The sequence below is a fragment of the Plasmodium sp. gorilla clade G2 genome (genome assembly GCF_900097015.1).
Source record: "Plasmodium sp. gorilla clade G2 genome assembly, chromosome: 4".
Lineage (NCBI taxonomy): Eukaryota > Apicomplexa > Aconoidasida > Haemosporida > Plasmodiidae > Plasmodium > Plasmodium adleri (nom. inval.).
The window spans coordinates 856,837-879,995 of record NC_041696.1 but is presented as its reverse complement, the minus strand read 5'-3'; the positions used below and the strand labels follow the sequence as shown (position 1 = coordinate 879,995).

The 23,159-nt window shown below is 25.9% G+C and overlaps 2 protein-coding genes across 2 annotated transcripts; both read right to left on the bottom strand.

Annotated features, from left to right (window-relative positions):
* Window positions 1-4,385: 4,385 nt before the first annotated feature.
* Window positions 4,386-19,579, bottom strand: PADL01_0419900 (erythrocyte membrane protein 1, PfEMP1, putative; the record flags this gene model as incomplete). Its single annotated transcript, XM_028685322.1, has 2 exons — window positions 4,386-5,639; window positions 7,196-19,579. 2 exons carry the CDS (start codon window positions 19,577-19,579, stop codon window positions 4,386-4,388), a joined length of 13,638 nt encoding a protein of 4,545 aa, XP_028536832.1.
* Window positions 19,580-21,236: 1,657 nt separating this feature from the next.
* On the bottom strand, window positions 21,237-22,895 carry PADL01_0419800 (conserved Plasmodium protein, unknown function; the record flags this gene model as incomplete). Its single annotated transcript, XM_028685321.1, has 1 exon — window positions 21,237-22,895. One exon carries the CDS (start codon window positions 22,893-22,895, stop codon window positions 21,237-21,239), a length of 1,659 nt encoding a protein of 552 aa, XP_028536831.1.
* Between the last annotated feature and the right edge of the window lie 264 nt (window positions 22,896-23,159).

Genomic DNA, 23,159 nt, shown 5'->3' with positions numbered 1-23,159 from the left:
GAATTAGTATTTTTAATACATATTAAATACATATATGTTAAGAAATACATATCATTAAATCATAAATATTTATTTTAAAATACCTAATCTTAAAATATACATATGTATTAAATAATACATTTTATAAACATAAATATATATATAGATAATTATATATTTATATTATAGAATATTTTTAATATAAGTATATTTATTCTATAATAAAAAAAATAAAATATATAAAAAAAATATAATATTTATATAAGAATATATATTTCAAGAAAAAACATTTATATAGATAAATTTAGATAAATATTTATAACGTATCTATCCCTCAAAAAAAAAAAATAAAAAATATATGTATATATATATATATGTAGTTTATGTTGTAGATAATACAAATATTACAGTATTTTTATTTTATCAATATATATATTTATACGTTTTTTGGATTTTATCAATTTATTACATTTTGAACTAATATAATATTAGTTCTATTAGTTTTTGTTTTGTATAATAATTATAAAATCATTTAATATATCACTAAATATAATAAATATAAAATAATGTATTAGAATATAATATAATATATTAATTTTTATAAATTCCTATTATAAAATAACAATTATTTTGCAGTTTAAAAAGAAAAAACAAAAAAAAATCATCATGTAGCATCTATCACAATGTATTATACCTATTAACGAAAAATACATAGAATAAAAAGAATAAAACTTATGCAAAGATCAAAAAAAAAACAAATATACATAGAATAACAACTATACCTAATATAAAAAAAAAAATAATAAAATAAATAAAATAATAAAATAAAATAAATAAAATAAAAAAAAAAAAATACAAGCAATACCAAAATAAAACTATATATATATAAAATCTATAAACAATAAAAAAAAATATATATTATAACAAACATAAACAAAATATGAAGAATACGTAAAATACAAAAACATTTATATGTAAGAAATATATAAATATGTATAAAATCTATAAACAATACAAAAAATATAAATTATAACAAACATATGCAAAATATGTAATATGCAGACAATAAGAAAAAATACAACAATAAAATGTAATAAAATATAATTAAAACAAAATAACAGAATATATAGGAATACTTATATATGTATGAAAATTAATAAATAAATTTATATGTACATATATACACGTATAGATATATATTTGTATAGTTATACATATGTATTGATGTGTATATTTTGGTATAGATATATATGTTTGTATGTATATATTAACACATTGATATATATATTGATAATTTATGTGTATGGACATATCCACATATATATATATATATATATATATATATATATATATATATATATATATATGTATATATTTATATAAAAATGTCTTTACAAAACAAAAAAAAAAATATATATACATAAAATTAATATGTTAGTCGCTCTGTGGGGTTGTTACATATCTGAAAAGTTCTTATGCGCTTGTTTTACGCAACAGAAATTAATAAATAAGTATAATATGTAATATATATATATATATATATATATTTTGAATATTTAATTATAAAATTGAAAAAAGGACAAAGAAGAAACAAATAATAATAATTTGCGTAAATTAATTCATAAAGTCTTTTGTTTTGAAAAGTATATGATTATAATATTGGTTTTAGAAATGGGTTCTAAACATAGGAATATAAAATCATACATATATATATGGGTTTTTTTTTTTCAGTTTTGGTGATCACTGTTTTATATATTAGACGTATGTATGTATGTTTATATATATTTTTTTATATGTGTATATGTATATGTTTATCTATATTTTTATATGTGTATATATAATATATTTAATATATGAAATGTAATTTATTTTATATATATTTTTAGTATAAGATTTTTTTTTATTGTGAACAAAACTTTTTTTTTTATTTTTATTTTATTTTATATATATATATATATTTTATTTCATATTATTTTGTTTGGTAAATATAATTTTATATATATATAGATGTTTTTTTCTTATATATATATAATTTTTTATACATAATTTTATTATATATTTATCTTATTAAATTCTTTTTTTTTTTGATTGTGTATTATTTTATATATGTTTGTATAAAGGAAAAAAGGAAATGGACAATTCGCTTTCAACTTCATATCATCATATTTTATATATTACATGAAATTATATATATATATATATATATATTATGTACTATAATGCAACAATTTATATTTATTCATATAAAAAGGCATAAAAAAAAATTGGATATATATTTTTTAAAGGATAGAGTACAACGATATGAATATGTACTTTATTTTGAAAGGGTAAATTGGTTGTGGTTATATTTAAATTTTATTACATATATGAATATTCAATTATATATATATGTATATGTATTTAGTTGTTTACCTTTAGAATTTTACGTACTATATAATTTATATATATATGAACATATACTTATATATTTTATATTTCGAGTTGAATTTTTTTTTCTTTTTGAATATTTAATAATGTTTTTATTTTATAATTTTTTTTTTAATGTATTAAATTATATTTATATATAAATTTTTGATATACTGGAAATTGGGAAATTAACCATTTTGGAATATAGAATAAGTTATTTGTTTTGTGTATTTTTTTTTATTTTATCTTTTTATTTAATTCTTTTCTATTTTGGACATTTAATAATGTTTTTACTTTATGTTTTTTTTTTTATTTCCTTTTAGTTATTAATTTTTATTTTTTAATTTTAATTATATATATATATATATTTTTTTTGTTTGTTTGCATAAAAGAATAAAAAAATTAAAAATAAACCAAATTAAATAAAAATAAGAAATTGTTTATATAAATAACAAGAAATATTATTGTATTTTATTTTAATATAGAAGCATTTAATATAGTATTATGAATATTATTTATATGTTAATATATTTATTTTATATATATTTTTTCATTTAATTATGCAAATTAATAACCACATAAAACATATGTATAAATACATAATTAAATATTAATTTATTACCTATCACAAATAAATAAATGCTACCCCAAAAAAAAAAAATAAAAAATAATTAAAATTACATATAAAAAATAATGTACAAAATACAAGTACAAGAATAAAATTTATCAAAAAAAAAAAAAAATAAAATAAGAACTCTCATAATAAAAACATATTACATATATGTATTTTGCTTTTCCTTCGTTATATATCTAATGTCTTTTTTGATTTCATTATAATATTATTTTGAGATATGTAAAAATAATAATAACAAACATTTTTTTATTTTATATAAAAAGAATATTATACTATTATCTCTCTACCATTATATATATATTTCATTGTTTTTACTTTAATTTTTTTAGAAAAATTCAGATATATATGATAAAGTTTTACACACATATAACAAATAATATGACAAGAAAAAAAAAAAAAAAACATAAAAATTATGTCAAGTGATAAATAAAAATAAAGAGCAAAAAATTATAAATAAAAAGAAATAAAATTTTAATTTTTGTTATAAAATATTCTTTCAATTTTTAAATATTTTAATATTAATTGTATTATATATAATTATATATTTTGCTTTATTTTCATAGTTATTTAATTTAAAATAAAAATATAAAGCATCGTTTAATGATAATATTAAATTTAAAAATAAATACAAATGTAAATTGAGAATTTACACAATGCTTTCACAAATTATTAATCATAAATTAAAATTTTTTTTATATTATTCGGCATTGAATATACAATTAATTCTTTTCGATTTATAGCACAAATATTCTTTGTGAAATTATAATATTTTATTTATACTTAAAATAAATGTCTTTAATCCTTTATTGAAAAAAATAATATTTTTCTATTTCATTTTATTTATAACTAATTATTTATATATATTTATATTTCCATTTATATTTAATATTAATTAAAATTTTTATCCAAAATATATATTGTTAATTTAATTTTGTTCTTTTTTTCTTAATTATAAAAAATAAAAATTTTTTTGAACATATAAAAAAAATTAAAAAATAAATTAAATTGAAATATGTATATTTAGATAAAAATATAGATTCATTATAAATGAGAATTCTAATATTCAAGAAAAAATATACAATAATTAGCAATTATATAACATTCCAAAAAAAAAAAAAAAAAAAACAAAAAAATATAAAAAAAAAAAAAAACAAATAAATATAAAAAAAAAAAATCGTTGTATATATTGAAATGTATATATGTATATATTTGTTATATATTCCATATATTACATATTGGAATAAGTTTTTACATTAATTTTTTATTAATAAATTCTCTAAAAACATTCCTTTTTGTATTTATATAATTTTCCTCATTATCAATTAAATGATGATCATATTTTTCAGGATAATTATTTTCCATATAATCAAAAATTGTAAAAATTTTCCAACTGATCGTCGTCATGTGTTACATTAGTGGATAACACATTATTATTATTCTCATCCACATGTATATTATTTTCATCAAAATGTATATCCATTGATATATTTGATCGTAACTTCTTTGTATGAAATCCATTATTTTGAGTTGCAAGATCATTATATGGAATATTTGTAGATCCATGATGTTCAAGAGATATTATATTTGAATCATCATATAAATTGTTTGCATTAAACATATTATAATTTTCATCATTAATTCTATTAATATCATCATCATTCAAGGGTATATCTAATACATGTTCTTTATTTTCGTTATTCCATTTTTCATTCAATTTACCTAATATTTCTTCTTTATTATTCCATTTGTTGCACATATCTCTATGTCTCTCTAGCCATTTATGGAACAAATCTATTTGATTATTTATAGGATCACTATATGTTTCTTTCACAACACTATTTGTTGTTGTATTTTTTGGATTTTTTGTTCCAGATAATTCATTTTCTTTTCTTTTCAATAATTCATCATATATATCAATATGTTGATCACTGTTTAACGAATCATTGATTAAATCAATTCCAGTATATTGATCATTTGAAACATATTTTGAATCATCCAAATTATTAGTAGTCCTATAAATATTTTCGGGAATATTCCAATTAATATTATAACTAAAAACATCGCTATCACCATGTAAAACTCTATCTTGGATTTGTGTAATGAAAGCTTTTTCTCCTACACTATTATCCACAGTATCAGGTTGTGGGTCCATGAACGTATGTCCACTTAGATTTTCAGGTATATCCATATTATAAGTTTGTAACATGTTCAAAATAAAATCCTGTTTCAGTTGATTCCATTCTTCCTCAGTAAATTTATCGGTGGGTATATCACTATTATCTTTCACATCATTTGTATAAGTATCTTGTACATTATTATTTGTACTAGGTTTTAGTACCACTTCAATTAAAGTTTTATATTTTGGCGATCTATATGGATATATATCATTAATATCAAGTTCTTCATATTCACTTTCAGAAGATGAAGTAATATCAGAGGAAGATATGTCGCGAACATAATTGTCCGTTTCTTCTCCTTCGACATATATATATGTTTTGCCTTTATATTGACTCCTATAAGGTATATATCTATTAGTGGATGTTTCATCAGGTATGTTATAATCGTTTTGTGGTACATCAAGGACACGAAAAATATCCACAGCAGAAGTTTTGGGCTTTTTCTAAAAAATGTAAATATGTATTGGTATATATATATATATATATATATATATATATATATATGTAGTTATGTGAGTTTAGGTATATGTATGTTTGGGTATATATATATATATATATATATATATGTAGGTGTTTGGATATATGTATATGTATGTATATATAGGTATTTTATTTTATTTTTTTTTTTATTTTAACTGAATTATATATATATATATATATATATATATATATATATATTTTTATTTTAACTTAATTTTTCTTTTCATCATTTTTATTTAAATGAATTGTTTTTATATTTTTTCTAATAAAATTTGTTCTCAGTTTTTATTTTAATTCCATTTTTATTTCAATTATTTTTTATTTTGTATTTTTGTCAAATTTTTTAAACTATATATTTCTTTTTTATTCCAACAAATTTCTTCACATATATACTTATTATTTCACCTAAATTGTTCCCATATATTCTTTTTATATTTTAACAAATGTGTTTCCATATATTTGTTTTTTCTATTTAAAACAAATTTGTTTTTCTATATATTCCATATTTTAACAAATTTTTTTAACTATATATTTCTTTTTTTTATTTCAACTAAATTATTTCTATATATACTTATTATTTGAACACATCTTTTTCCCTAAATATTTCTTTTTTTTTATATCAAGAAATATATATCAATATATATTCCTTTTTTTTTTTTAATTTATTTCTGATACAAAATATTTTCTCATTTTATTTTCTTAATGAATTCTGTTTAATAAAATTTTCTTATTTATTTTGAAATGTGTTAATATATTTTTTTTTCTCTCTCTTTTTTTTTTTTTTCTTTCAACTAAATTGTTCCCATATATATTTTTTTTTTATTTTATCAATTTTTTTTTAACTATATATTCCTTTTTTTTTTTTCTTGTTAATTATTTTCTGATAAAATATTTTGTCATTTTTTTATTTTAAATGAATTTTTATTGTGTATTTTTTTTCTTTCATAAAATATCTCATTGTTTTTTTTTAACAATTTTTTTTTTTAATTATTTTCTGATACCAAATTTGTTCTCATTTTTTTTTTTTAATGAATTTTTTTTTCTGTATTTCTTTTTCATAACATTTCTCATATTTTATTTTATTTTATTTTAACTGAATTTTTTTTTTTTATATTCTTTTTTTCATAACATTTCTCATTTTTTTTTATTTTAATTGAATTTATTTTATTTTTTTTTTATTTAAGAAAATTTATATTTCTATTTATATTTTGAAATTTCTGAAATTATTTTATCTCTTTTTTATTTAAAAACATTTCTCATTTTTTATTTATATTTTTAAAATTTCTGAAATTATTTTATCTATATATACTTATTATTTTAACAAATTTATTCCCATATATTCTTTATTATTTCAACAAATATATTCCAATATATACCTTTTTATCATTTTTTTTTTTTATATATATCTAATTTCTTTTTTCTTACTATATTTCAATATACATAACATACAAAAAAAAAAACACACATATACATATATATAATTACATTTAACATATAAAACCACACATATAACTCTTACCTTCAAATAAAACAGTAAAGCAATCGAACCTAATATAAAACTGATTCCAACAGGAAGAGTAGTATTTAAAATGTCAGTATTAAATGGTTCATCATTTTGTGGATTTGATGGTGTTATGGTTCCTCCAGGTGCTGAGGGTGAAGGTGCCGAGGGTGTTACGGGTTGTGATCCACCACCTGAATCTGGCTGAACAGCAGGAGGTTCTGGTTTTACATCTTTATCATTTTTTTTTTCTGCCGCAGCTGGGGGTACTACTGCAGGAGTTGAGTTATCAATTTTTTTGCATTCACATTTAAGTTTATGGCTGGAAAAGTCAAATGTATCATAAGGATTTTCCCATTTTGTATCAACATAAAAATTTTTAGAAAGACAGTCGCATTTACCTTTACATTTCCTCTTAAAGAATTCATGAACATCTTTATTTTGTCCTCTGGATGATTTATAATTCTTATCGTATTCAGTCTTTAGTGATTGGTAATCGTTTTTTTTTGTTAAAATAAAATTTTTATATTTTTTACAGGCAGTTTCACAGCCATTTTTATCTATTTTTCCTTTCTCAGTATCACATCTGGCAGATTTGCATTCAGCGTTTAACTTATCATACAATTCGTTTCTCCTTCTACAGAAATTTTCTGTCCATTCAGTAAACCATCTTAAAAACTGATCTTCTTTATCGATATCACCGTGTTTTGGACATGTACTTGTTGTTTTCTCTTTTCCATGATAATGACACATCATAACATTCCAGACTTTTTCTTTATTTTCATTCCACCATTTTTTACGATTCTGAGATATATCATTAGTTCCAGTTCCACTTCCACTTCCAGTTTTTTTAAATATTTCATTTAAATGATTTTGTACACGTTCTAAATCGTCCAACATATCATCACCTTTAACAATATTTCCTATATCGGCAAAACTGTATCTCATAGCATCCAACAATATATCACTTTGGTTGTCTTTTTTATAGAAATCCCTCAACATTTTTGCTTCTCTGGATGCATCTTCTAGAACATATTCCTTAAACGTGTTTTCATCTTTGATTCTAGGATAAAAGTTTCTAATGCGTGTAAAACATAACTGTCTCCTTCTAGGAGGAACTAAAATTCCTGTATTTTGAACTTTTAGAAGGTGATTTTTCCATTCATCTTTTTCTTTGTCGAGGTTTTTTCTTTTACAAAGTCCCTTACCATATTTATTACATACATTAGTAATAACAGGACATTCATCTAATAGATCAAAATTACGAGCACAATCACAATGGTCTTTATATCTAAGGGGTTCTGTATGAAAAGCATAATCATTCTTAGATTTATCATTTTCTCCAAATTTAAATCTTCGACAAGCACTTCCCTTTTGAAGATATTTATCTGAAGTGTCAATATCTTTGCATTTTTCTTTCAATTTAGTTACAAAATTTTTAGTATTTTCATCAACATTATTACTTGCACCTCCACTAGTTGTAGCTTTAGTATATATTTCTTTGTACGCTTCGTTCAACACACCATACTGTTTCTTCCATTTATCAACAAATTCACTGTATGTCTTACATTTGTCTTTACATTCCCTACATGCTCCATAAATTTTTTGTTCACATTTGTTAGTGTTTTTGCTACAATTTTCACAATTTCTCATCGTTTCCAATAAATGGTTTTGGTACATACAGAAATTTTCGCTCCATTCACTTATCCAGCGAAACGTTTGCGGGATATAATCATAATCGGGAGGATTATCCTTATGTCCACATTTAATTAGTGTTTTAGTTAAAAGAGAAATGTATCCTCCTTGTTCGGTTACATAAATTTTTGCTTCATTTGGTGCAGAACAGGTCATAGCTTTCCAAATTGATACTCTATTTGTATCCCACCAATCAGAACGTAATTTATGCAAGTCAGATGTAATGTCCGGATATTTGGATTTTATAGTATTTTCTTTTTGTATATTTTCAAAAACCTTTTGTAATTTTTTCTCTATTTCATTAACATTACCATTATTACTTATTAATATATCTCTTCCTCTAACAATATCACCCAAATCTGCAAAACTATACTTCATAACTTTACAAATTACATCTTCATTACAAGGATTTTTAGGTAATAGTTGTCTTATTATATCATCTCCTTCATTTTTTGCTACTTCTTGAATTTTTTGAAGTAACGCATTACTATCAGTAACAGTTTTATCATCAATATCTTCCAATTTGTTCAAACACATATCTTTTCTTCTAGGAGGAACACATATGTTTTTATTTCCTACCGTTTTTTGTGTATGGAAATCCCATTTTTTCTCTATTTCAAAACGCGTTTTTCCGTTGCTTTTACATTCATCAATAGAAGTTTTATTTGGGGTCCAAAAATTATCGTTAAATTTACATGTTCCTCCATTTGTTAACATATATTCAGTTTTATCTATGTCCCTGCAATTTCCATTATATATATTATTAGTTCCTTTTAATATATCATCTACATTTTTCTTTGCTTCATTTGTTACTTCATTAGCGGTTTGTTCTACACAATATTTAGGTTTAGGAGGTTCAGGACAATCGCATTTTTCTCTAATGTGTTCAGGTAGCGTATCTGAAGGTTTTTCCCATTTCTTATCATCACTAAATTTTTCAGAAAGACAACCAGATTGATTATTCAAAGAGTTTTCTTTCAAATATTGATAGGGTTCTTTATTTTGTGCTTCATTATATCCTTGAGGTAAGGGGTGCTTTGCTTTGTCAGAAGTAAATTTATCTTTTTGCTTAGTGTATTCATTTTTTTTATCTGTAATATATTTTTTATAATTATTACATGCATTATTACATTCATCAATATTTGTTTCCATTTTACCTTTATGTGTTTGACATGTTGCATGAACGCATTTATTAGTTACCTCTTTTTCCTCTTTACTACGTATCGTACAAAAATCTTCACTCCATTCAATAAACCACATCAAAAATTGATCACTATTATCAAATTCAGTTGGAATATCTCCACAATTGTTTATATCTGGTGCACTATTTCCACCTTTTTCTCTACCACTTTTATACCCACATTTCATAGCTTCCCATACACATGATTTATTTTTATCCCACCACGTTTTGCGATCACCACCAGATTGGCCACCACTTGTAAATATTTTCTTCAATTTCGGTTCTATGTTCTTTTTATCATCTTCTAAATGATCTGTTCCTTCAATTATATGTTTATAATCATAAAAACTATATTTCAATGCATTGCAAGGAGATACACCATATGTTTCTTTATATTCATCATATTTAATTCCTAGATTATATCCTTCATTTGCAGCAACGGTTAATAAATTTTTTTTTACCGTATCTTTGTCTGTAGATTTGTCTAGATCATGTACGCATAATTTTTGTCTTCTGGGCGAAACGTACACACCATTATCCAACTTATGGTAATCTTTATCGTCGTTTTTGTTTTTCCACTTAATATCTGACATATCACTAGGTATTCCACCACATTTATCTGTGGTTCCATCTTTGTTACGATTAGTGTCACCAGTTTGTGGATCCATAGGGACAGGTATTTCGCCGTCATGTTTCACTTTGTCACACTCTATAGTTCCATTATTTTTACATATTTCTTCTTTCATGGGTCCACTTGTACTACCACCTGTACCACCACCACCTTGGGGGACAGTATTTGGATCAGGTGGTTCAGGGGGGTCACTTGAGGCGATAGTAGAAATTACAACTTGTCCTCTTCCATCTTGAGTTTTAGTAGTAATGGTTGTAACACCAGGGTCAACACTACCAGGGGTTTGTGTCGGTACTGGTACCACCACTTTATCCTTACACGTACACTCATTTTTATACGTATCGGGGTAATCACTAAACGCATAGTTGTTACCACTGTTCTCGAATTTATTTTGTTTTTCGCACCCACTTATGAATCCTTCACTTGTCAAATATTTTCCAGCACTAGAATACTCGGTGGTACCACTATTTTTGGTTTGGGTTTTTAGGTATGTGACCACGGGATCTGCTGTTGCGGTAGTAACAGTACCACTTGTTGCTTGTTTGTACAATGTTTCGTATTTTGTTTGTTGTTTTTCCCATTGACCTTTCCATCTTTGTACTTCTGTTTTATATGCTTCACACTTCTTTTGACATTCTAAGCATGATTTCCCTTTTGTACCAGTTTTTTCACATGTTGGTGTGGCACTAGTACTAGCACTATCTAGAGTACATTTCTGACACTGTGTTTTTACCTCGTCATAGTGTTTTTTCTGTGTCACACAGTAGTGTTCCCCCCATTCGGTCATCCAGCGGAGGAACTGAGGCCGAGAGGCGAAAGCCGCGAGGCCGTCACTAGTGGTACCACTGAATTTCACTGTATCGTACGTGTTGTTATTGGCTTTGTTTTCCAGTTTTTGTTTAACATTTGTTTCCACTTTTTGTGTTCCTTCATTATAACTTAATGAACATAACATACCTTTCCATACGTCCTCTTTTATTCCATCCCACCAGGATTGGCGTTTTTGGTCATCACTTTGACTATTATATTTGCCACTTTTGTCATTTTTTAAAACGTTCGTCACCTTACCTTTTATATCTTTGCCATTATCATTACCTATATCTTTTCCTATTATCATATCTTTCAAATCACTATAAGTATAGATCATTTGTCTTTTAAAATCTTCAGGAATTTTTCCTTCTTGTTTTAATTCTTTATCGAGTTGGTCCGCTTTTATTGATGGATTTTCTTTTTGTTTATCTTCTTTATATTTTTTCCATAACAAAAAAGTTTCTAGTGATGCACATTTGATTAATGCGTCTTTTAAAGCTTCTTCGTTTGTTTTTGAATTAACAGAAAATTCTTTTAAATATTTTATGCACATTTTTTGTCTCCTAGGTGGCATACATTCTCCTTTTCCAAAAACTACACTCTTAGGTTTCCCACCGCAATCCCAATCTGCATTCACTTTTGGATTACATCGATTATTTTTTCCTTTACTTGGATCTTCATTTTCTTTAATATATTTCTCCACCTTCTCACATATATCTTCTTGTGGTTTCACAGCAGCGGGTTTAGCACTAGTGGCATCACACTCGCAGCGTGATTTATACTCACTAGGTAGTTGATCCAAAGATTTGGGGGTATCACTGGTGGGTGACGTGGTTTGTGTAGATGGGTTTTTCATACAATCACAACTTATATTAGTACCACTATTTGTACCACTGTTTGAACAAAATTTTTTTATTTTTTTGTTCAAATATTGATAAGCATGGGTTGATTGTTTTGCATCACTATCCTTTTCATATGATGATTTATCGTCCTTGAATTTTTTGCTTTGTTTTTCATATTGAGGTCTCCACGTTTCAATAAATGCTTTATATGTTTGACACGCATTTCTGCACTCATCACATTTACCATTATTCGGACATGTTGTACCATTAGGAGTACAACTCACACATGCCTTATCCAACTTCCCCAACTCCACGTGGTATTTTTTACAAAAATCTTCTCCCCATTCGGCAAACCATCGTAAAAATTGGTGTGCAGTACCACTAGGGCGGTCATCACCTATAGGTTCACCACTAGGTTGGTCGCAACCACTTAGTGCATTGGCGCCACTTTTTTTGTAACCACATACCATAGCTTTCCAGACACAGTCTTTGTTTTGGGTCCACCAATTTCTACGATACGTGCTGCCAGGGGTGCCGTTAGCATCATCATCTTTTTTAAATATTTCAATTAAGTTTTTCCCCGTATTAGTTTTCTCAGGTTCCAACATATCGTATCCTATAATAATATCTCTTAAATCAAAAAAACTATATTTTAACGCATTACAGGGACTAACTTCATAATCATACCCATCTTTTGTGCCATTTTTGTTTTTATAATATTCTCCTAAATTATGTCCTTCAATTGCAGAAAGTTTCATCAAATGTTCGAACAATTTATCTTCATTATCAACATTATTAATAGAGCCATCAAGTCCTTTAAAACATAAGCGTTGTTTTCTAGGAGGAATATATACATTTTCAGATACAGGGTCATTTTGGTAGTTAGGATCTGTCTTCAAATGTTTATATTCTCCATCATCTGTGTTCTTCCATTTTATTTCTTTACTTATTGCTGACGAGTTCAGTCCTTTACAATTATCTTTACCATTAATTTTATCATAGTCCTCCTCACCAATAATTTTTTTAAACTTTCCTTGATCGTCTATATTACATGGATCTTTACATAACGAATGGATATCTTCTGGTTTAGCGGTACCAGGTTTTTTTCCGCTTTTAATATTTTCTACAATATCTTTCGTTAATTTCTCTATACATTTTTTACATTTTACTCTGTATGGTTGATAGTTTTTATCTTGTCTCTTAAATAATTTATTAAATTCTTCATCTTTACATCCATTTGCTTTTTTTTGTAGATAGGTGTGAGGTCGTTCCTTCGTATCTTCATATCTACTATAATTTATTCCCTTGTTATTTTTATATTCCTCCGTATATTTACTTTTTTGACCATTCCATTCATTCTTTTTAGTTAATAACCAATTATGATATTTAGCACATTGCTTTTGACAGGGTTCGCAAGTGGTTCCCCCGCACATACTGTTACATTGTTTTTTAATACATATATCGTCCAACTGCGTCATATACTCCTGTTTTTGTTCACAAAAGTTTTCTCCCCATTCGAGGAACCAACGCAAAAACTGATCGTGGTTTTCATAAGTGGTGGGGACATCGCCAGTGGGGTCACAGATGCCAGTGGTTTTACACTGCATTGCGGCCCACACATCTTTACGTACCGATTCCCACCACTTGCGGCGATCATCCGCTATGTCCATATCACTCGGTTTAGTACCACCACTATCGTCCATGGCAAACACGTCGCGGATATTTTTCTCCACGAGTGACGAATACCCCGCGGACCACAGATCGGTACCTTTGATCATATCGCCATAGTCGTAATAACTACGTACGAGGGCGCGGCAATACTTACTTGGTTCACCACTAGCGGTAGGGGTGATACCATTTTTTCCCTTGTAGTATGTCCATAGGTAGTGTGCCTCACCTCTTGCTGCGTTAATTAATTTTTCTTTTAACAGGTTTTTGGCTTTATCTTTGGTCATATCACCACTTTTAGTACCACCACTTTTTTGTGTGTCACCACTTATTATTGGTGAAAACAACCAACCTATGCACATACTGTTACGGCGCGGGGGAGCGTACACACGTTTACGATCCACGGGGTTTCTGACACTCACTGTACTCCATATATCTCTATACTTTTTTTCATTGCAACCGTAATGTTCAAATTTGGTATCACATGGGTCGGTTTCATCCGGTGTCGTATCACATGTACATATTTTTTCTTTATCCCCATAATCTTTGGTACTTAGTAATGCCGTCATGTATTTATTGTCACAACTCTGATAAGTACAAGGGTTTAATAAATAAAAAATTTCTTCAGAATATTTATCAGGGTTCTTCGTTTCTTGTTCTTTTAAATATGGTTGGAAATTTTTTGTCCACTCTTTCCGTTTAAGTGCAAGAAAAGATTTATATTCGTTACATTTTTTTCCACATTCTCCATTACGTATATTCTTACTATTATCACATGTACTACTCTTACACGTCTCATCCATATCCTTCACCAAGTGGTACCTCTTATCGTAGTAGTCCTCCGACCACTCTTTTGCCCACCATTCAAATTGGTCATCATCACTAATAAACCGGGGGCATTCATTGCCAGTGGCACCAGGTGCACCACTTTCTTTTATGCCACATTTTACTGCATCCCAAAATTCCGACTCATGTTCTTTCCACCATTTTTCTCTATCTTCAGTAGTAAGGGTATTACCAGTTTTTGGTTTTATTAATGTACCAAATTTATCTTCTATTGATTTAATACTTCCAGGTTTCCATAACATATCACCAATTACAATATGTTTAAAATCGTTCAAACTTCTATGTGTTAATCTACATGCTTTATCTTTATCATTTGTTCCAAATTTTTGCCATAAACGTGTTGTTTCTTTTTTTATAGCAGCTTCTAATTTTTTTTTCAAATCATCTACTGTACCGATTGGTTTTAAGGTTTTGTTTTTAGTATCATACATGTTTGCTACACATATACTTTGTCCTCTAGGAGGAACACAAACATCTTTTAAAACATCTGTTGATGGAGGTTTATTATTTTTACACGACCACGTTTTTTTCTCTGTAACGTTATCGTCTTTAAAACCATCATATTCCTTTTCTCTACAATCATTATCTTCAATGTTATCAATTTGGCTACATCCAGTTATCGGACCTTTTTGTTGTGGATCATCTTTGCACTCCTCACATACAGATTGTGTTTTTTTAGCATTTTCTAATATTCCCTGCACAAAATTCGGTTGTCCATATTTCAGTGTTTCACATTTTGCTTGTACATTATCAAAATCCTGTTGTACACTATCTGGTGTTTCTGTTTTTACAGCTTCATTTATAAGACATTGTGCATCTAAATAAGTATTAAGTGCAATATCTTTCATCGTATTATCACCTTTATCTTTATGTTTGCCATAATGTTCTTGTTGTTTAGTCCATTGTGTATTAATTGTACCTCTCAACTCCTCATAACACCCACATAACTCCTTACATTCCTTACAATCGCGGCCACTACTACCACCAGTGGCACTACCACCACCTGGTGTCCCACTATGTGTTGTACCACTACACGCTTTTTCCACTAATGTTTTGCTTGTCCCCAACATCTGTTCCATATCATGCAACCATTCATTAAACAAATTATAAAACATTTCAGTGGTATCACTAGGTGGGGGTGGTTGTTGTTTTTGTTTTTTTGTGTCATCGTCATCTCCTTCGGTTTTGGTACACATGTTCTTGTTACTACCACTCGCTCCGGTACCACTAGGTTCACAGTTCCAATCGTTTTTGAACCCTTTTTTTTCACAACCAATTTTTATGGGACAGTTTTTCAAACATTCGGTCACTTGGGACGTCTCGTGTTTAAGTATGTCTTCTATGGTGATAGGTTTTTTCTTAAGTGTAGTATTCGAACTTTTATATGAGTCAAGGTCACTTTGTTTCTTTCCTTTTACATATTCGTCTGCATTTTTAATCCTGTTAAAACTACTTTTCATCCATGTAAGTGGATCTATCGAACTAAATTCATTATAATATTTTTTTAAATGTTTCCATTCTTGGTTTTTTCTTTTTACCCATTTTTCATAACAAGGACATTTACCTTTACAACTATGTTGTTCACATTCTTTTTCGCAAGTACCACCAGAACACGTACCTGAATTTGATGATGGTTTTAAATTTGTGCATTCGTTCGATTTATCTTTCACTTTTGTTTGTTCATCGAAAAAAGATGTCAACCATTCTTTAAAAATTTGTTCAAACTTCTTACTATAATTAGTAATATCGTGATTAGGTTTACTTTTGTCTATGCACATTTCTGTGTGTTCTGTACACTCCCAGTCACTCAAGGTTACAGTACCATTTTTTCCACCATTAAATGTTTGCTCACAATCTTGTATGTCTTGGGATTTCTTTGGTGTTGGTGCCGCAGGTGGAACCTGTCCGGGTGGTTTTGCCGGTTCCTTTGTTTTACATCCACATTCCTCTTTAAAATCTTTAGGTTGTTCTTGAAAAACATGATAGTCCTGACCAATTTTATCTTTTTTGTATTCTCTCTGTAAGGTATCATTACAGTATTTGTATCCCTTCATTGATTCTACAAATTCCTCAGCATTCTTATACTTGTTATTACTGTTTTGTTGAAGTTGTTGCATAAATTCCTTCTCTTCTTTGCTACCACTTGATTGCGAGTATAATTTATTATATTGTTCTTCATGTTTTGTCCATTGAGTTTTCCATTCTTTAACATTATCTCCATATACTTTGCACATACCTGAACACATACCACAATTATCATTCTCTTTATCACACGGTGCGCTATTCCTGCATTTCCTACATTGTTGTTCCACATCGTTATAATCCCTTTTCATCTGTTTGCAGTAGTTTTCGTTCCATTCGGTGAGCCATCTCAACTTCTGCGGTATGTAGTCATCCACAGGTGTGGTATCATTATATCCACAGAAAGCCGCAGATATACCAGTCACTCCTCCTTTACCACTATATGTTTCTGTGGTGGCCACTAAATCCTGTACCACACACTTGATTGCTTCCCATACTTGGTCGCGGTTGGCCGACCACCAGTCAGAACGTAACTGTGTATATGGTTCGGTGTCGGTATTATATTTACCGTTTCCTTTTTCGTCCCTAATCTTTTCAAATATTTTCTGTAAGTGTTCTTGCAACCTCTTCATATCGTCGTTCCCACTCCAAATATCTCTCCCCCTTATGATATCACCAAGGTCTGCGAAACTTGCGCGCACGGCACGACATATCCCCGCTTGGTCGTTACCATCATTGTTCTTTTTATACATGTCTATAATACGTTGTGTTTCTTCCTTTGCTGCTAATAGTACATCCCCAGTAAAGGAGTCGTTCACACTATTATTTTTGAGTCCAGGGGCACCATTCACATCTAAATTTTCTAAGTTAGATGTGCACATATGCTTACGACGTGGAGATAACAAAACTTCACTATCTTCATCTTTTACTTCTTTTCCACCTTTTTCCCATTTTCCTCCTATAACAAACCTTACTTTTTCATTATCCTTACCTGTACAAGGTCCTTGATGTAAATGATCTTCAACTATATGAGCTTTATATGTACGTTTATCATTAGTATGTTTTTCTTTATCAAGCTGGCAAACATCATTCTTATTCTTTATACTTCCACCACCTTTAAATTTTGCTTTTGATATATCCCCTATCAAACTATCACCACCACGACTTTTCCACTGTGTTTCCGCTTCCTGTTGTACCACTTGTGCTATTTCCATCACGGTTTTGGGACCACTACTAGTGGTGACACCAAGACCAGCAACAGGATGTCCGGGTGGAGGAACCAGAGTGCCGCTTGTCACTGCAGGTTTTAGCAGTTCTTGACAATTTGCGTTTTTATCTTTTTGATTATAATATCCACCTTTTTCACAAAAGCATTTATATCTAATATTACTTTTATCTTCATTAAGATCGAATAATTGTTCTTGTGTACAATCTCCCTTATCTTTACAACATTCTGTCGTACTATTATTTGCTGCTTTAGTAAACATATCTTGTAATTCCTTTGTTTTTGAAGAATTTCCTCCATATTGTGTATTTGTACAAGTTTTTATATATGTCTGAAAATATGGTTTTGACTCATTTAAAAATTTTTTATATATATTACATAATCCTTCACAATTGTTACTACCACCACTTGGTGTTTTTCCACATTCTTCTACCAACATTTCCCCCAAATCACGTTTGAGTAAACAAAACTCTTCTGCCCATTCTTCAAAAAAGCGTACACATTGAGTTTTATTCTCATAAGATATAATACAAGGTGTTTGTGTAATTGGGTCTTTCAAATGATTTGTTTGTAAATCTTGTACTAGTTCTTTAAAATGTTTACTCCATTTTGTTTTAAAATCTGTTGCTTTTCCTTTCATCTTTGCTTCAATTTGTTTTATTAAACATTGAATTCCTTTAGTTCCATCTTCATCAACTATATCGTCTCCTAAAAATAATGTATGGTAATCTTCCATTGTGCGTTGCCATTCTTTACAAAAAGCTTTATGTTCGGTACCTTTATATTTATCATTTATAAGTTTGCTAAAGTCATTACCTAACCCATCAATCATTTGCTTTTTCAACTCAACTGCAACTTCTCCTATATGACTTTGAGGGTCTTTTTTACTTTGTATAACGTCTTTTAACGTTTCGTGGTCCGTAATTTTTTCATTAATTCCTTTAATATATTTATCTATTCCTTCGACTAATAGTGCTCGACGACGTAGTGGTATGTGTAATCCTTCTGCGATAGTTAAATTTTGACAACTACTACCTGACGATCCTCCAGATAGAGCTGGAAAAACAGGACTTTTCAATTCTGTGATATCCTTAATATCTATATTTTTTTGCTTACAATCTGCTGCAGTACTTATTCTTTTTTGTTCTATATCTATTAGAGGTAATGCATCTTTGTTCCAATCATATGAGTTTTGATTTTGACCTTTTAGTTTTCCTTTCAGTGTTTCAAATATTTTTTGTTGTATATCTTTCCAGCCGCAAAAGAAATTATCATCTGTCGGTGAACCTCCATTTTTTTTTACAATATCTTTATATATATCCCATTCCCAAGCTTTATGTTCAATTTCATATTTTAAAAAATTCAAATAATCAAAATACATTAATTTCAAGGTTTGCGGTTTTCCAGTTTTATTATCTTTATCTATTAAGTACGTAAAATTTTTTAGAAGGCTGCTTTTTTCATTAGATTGTTGTGCCCCCATTTTGACCAAACTTATAAGTGGAAATACATGTTTTTATATGTGGTAATACATTACATATATAGTGTTATATGTAATGACATAACATACATATATGTAGTGGCCAACATACATATTTTTATCGGCAACATTTGAAATATATTAAATATTTCTTCTTATTAGACAAATTATTTTCTTTCTCCATTTTTGTACTATTCAATATTATAATAAAAAATATGCATTTTTAACATAATAAATATGATATTTCTAATAATTGATAAAAATAATTTATATGGATATAAAGTAAATAATATATTAAATTTTAATGATCTTTTATCGCATATAATTTTGTTCATAATATTTTTTTCTAAAATATAAATATTATATATTTTATAAGACTATATACCTTTTAATGGATATTTTAAAATATTTTATAAATCATGATATTATAATTCATATGAAATACAAAGACGAGTTAATTATTATTTTTAAAATAACATACATAAATAATAAATATATATTATATAACAATAATTTATATATTCCTACGATGGTAATTACATCATAAATATGATCTCTCTGATATCCCTTAATAAAATAATTTGTCACCAAATATAATTTACAAATAATTTAAATATTACTATAACTAATATGTATTTATAATAAAAATATTTTAAATTTATATAAGTACGTCACATGTTAATAATATATTTAACATAATTGTAACTATACTAAAAATAATATAGTATATATTATAAATATATGTAACATGGTTTAATACCATTCATTATATATATATATATATATATATATATGTAGTATATTTAACTTAATAATATTATAAGTATATTTTAAAATATATATGTACCCGGATTATTCAATTTATATTTTTTTAAATTAATTTATAAAACATCTATATTATTAAAATGAATATATGCCTAAACTTTTGTTGAAATAACATAATACAGTTTAAATATATTTTTATTTATATATTATATATCTATCTGTTCTATCTAAAGAATGAAAGTTCAATGATAGTAATAATAAAAAGAAATTGTAAAGTAATATATATATATATATATATATTTACAATAATAATGTATTATAGATAATGTAATATAAACGTAAAGTTTTATATAAATGAATATAATATGGAAAAGGTGTTAGATATTTTAAAAATGTATCAAAGTAGAACAAATAAGTACATCCTATAATATTTATTTATTTCTATATAAATAATTTTATAAATTAAATATTTGGATATATACATAAAATAATTCTATGGATCATATATATAATAGTTGTTATGTTCGATTTATATATTCCATGATGGCTTAATATTTAAGATTGTTCTAAGTATATAACACTTATATATTTATATAGATAACTGTATGTAATGATATAAAACAAATAAGAATATACAATAAAATAATAATTATAACACACTATTTGTTATTATAAAAAAAAAAAAAAAAAAAAAAAAAAAAAAAAAATCAGAAAGTATAAAATGATTACATGAACAAAAAAAAAAATAAAATATATATATATATATATATGTAACCCGTTCAATGAACCAATAAACAAATTTAATTGTTACATTTACAAAATAATAAAAATATATATACATATATATATATATATATATATATATATATATTTTTTTTGTAAGAATTTTGTTTGTTTATGTTTCGTTAAATACATCTTTTGCCAACATTGTATAGAATTGTATTAGACTATATACATGATTAATTTTATATATTAGATTATTATTTAAATTAATTAATAAATCTAATCCATATAAATTCATTTTCTCCATATTATTTTTATATATATAAAAAGAATTTTCATTTTCATATGTATCTTCTTTGACACCATTATTTGACTTTCTACTTATATTATTTATTAGAGATAAATCATTAACTTTTGATAATGGTAAAATTAATGATTTGTTATTTTTTTTATTTTCAAAAAGTTTCGAAACATCATCTAAATTATTAATATTATTTATGTATGTTTGATTAGTAAGATCATCATTTTGTTTTTCATTCATATTATTTATTTCGTTATCCATAGAATTGGTTTGAAAATTATTAAAAAAATTATTTTTATTTTTAAATTGTAGATTTCCCATTTTATTTTTAAAAACATGTTCTAAATTTTCTGATAAATTACAATTGAAATTGACTATAGAATCTAGTTTGTTTTTAATGTCTACGGCAGAAATATTTTGATTAAAATTATTTGTCTCGCATGGGTTCTCCATATTATTCACATTAAAATGGTTCACATTATTGATGTTATTCATATCATTCACATTATTGATGTTATTCATATTATTCATATTATTGATGCTATTCATATTATTCACATTATTAATATCATTCACATTATTAACATCATTTACATTATTCATATCATCAATATTGTCATCCCCATTTAACAACAACTTTTGTTCTAATATATTTTTTTCCCTTAAACTTTTAGATTCAATAGATTGAATAAATAATGGCAAATATTTTAAGAATGTGAAAATTTTCTTTTTATATTCATTTTCGCTTTTTTTGGATTCTACTAATAAATAATAAATTTCATCAGTTGATAATTTGGCTGATGGTCTATTATCATCTTTGACATAATTTTTATTATAAATAACTTCGATATTTTTATTGTCTACAACCTTCACATTTTTAATATAGCTTTTAAGATCTTTTTCTAAATCTTCTTTAGATATATTTGTGCCTTCATGAATATTTTCTTTGATATTAATATTATTACCATCACCATTAATATTATTATCATCAACATTAATATTATTATCATCAACATTATTATTGTTGATATTATTGTTGATATTATTACTGTTCATGTTATTATTGTTTGTACTTATGATTGTAGTTGTTGATGTACTATTATTATCATTATTATTATTTATTATATGTTTTTCCTTTTCATCATCTTTTTCTTTTTTCTTGTCATCTATTTTTTTCATATCCTGATCATTTTTTAAATCATGCAATTTTTTATATTCTTCATATTCATTCAAACTCTTACTTAAAAGGTACAAGAATTTTTTTTGCCATAATATACACATATTTAAACATAATAATTTATTTTTATTTGTTGGATCGTTTTTTTTAAAATGTTTTTTCAATATATAATCAATTTTCTCTTCAAATAGATCACTTATATTATCAAAATATTCTTTATACTTTTCATCAATAAAAACATAATTTTCTTCCTTTTCATATTTCTCCTTTTTTTCAAAACATGAATATTCCTTACCCTTGCCCATCACTTTTTTTTTTTTTTCGCTTAATTCTTCATAACTATCACTCATCATAAAAAAATAAAGTAAATCAAAATTATATACTAAATAAAATAAAATAAAATAAAATAAAATAAAATATATATATATATATATATATATATATATTTATTATATGTTCAATATTTTGAAATTGTTTAGGATTATATATATAAAGTTCTTTCTCTTTCAAATATATGGAAAATGTCTCAATATTTATATTTGAATAAAAAATTACATATATACACTTAAATAATTTTTACAATAAATATAAATATATATATATATATATATATATAT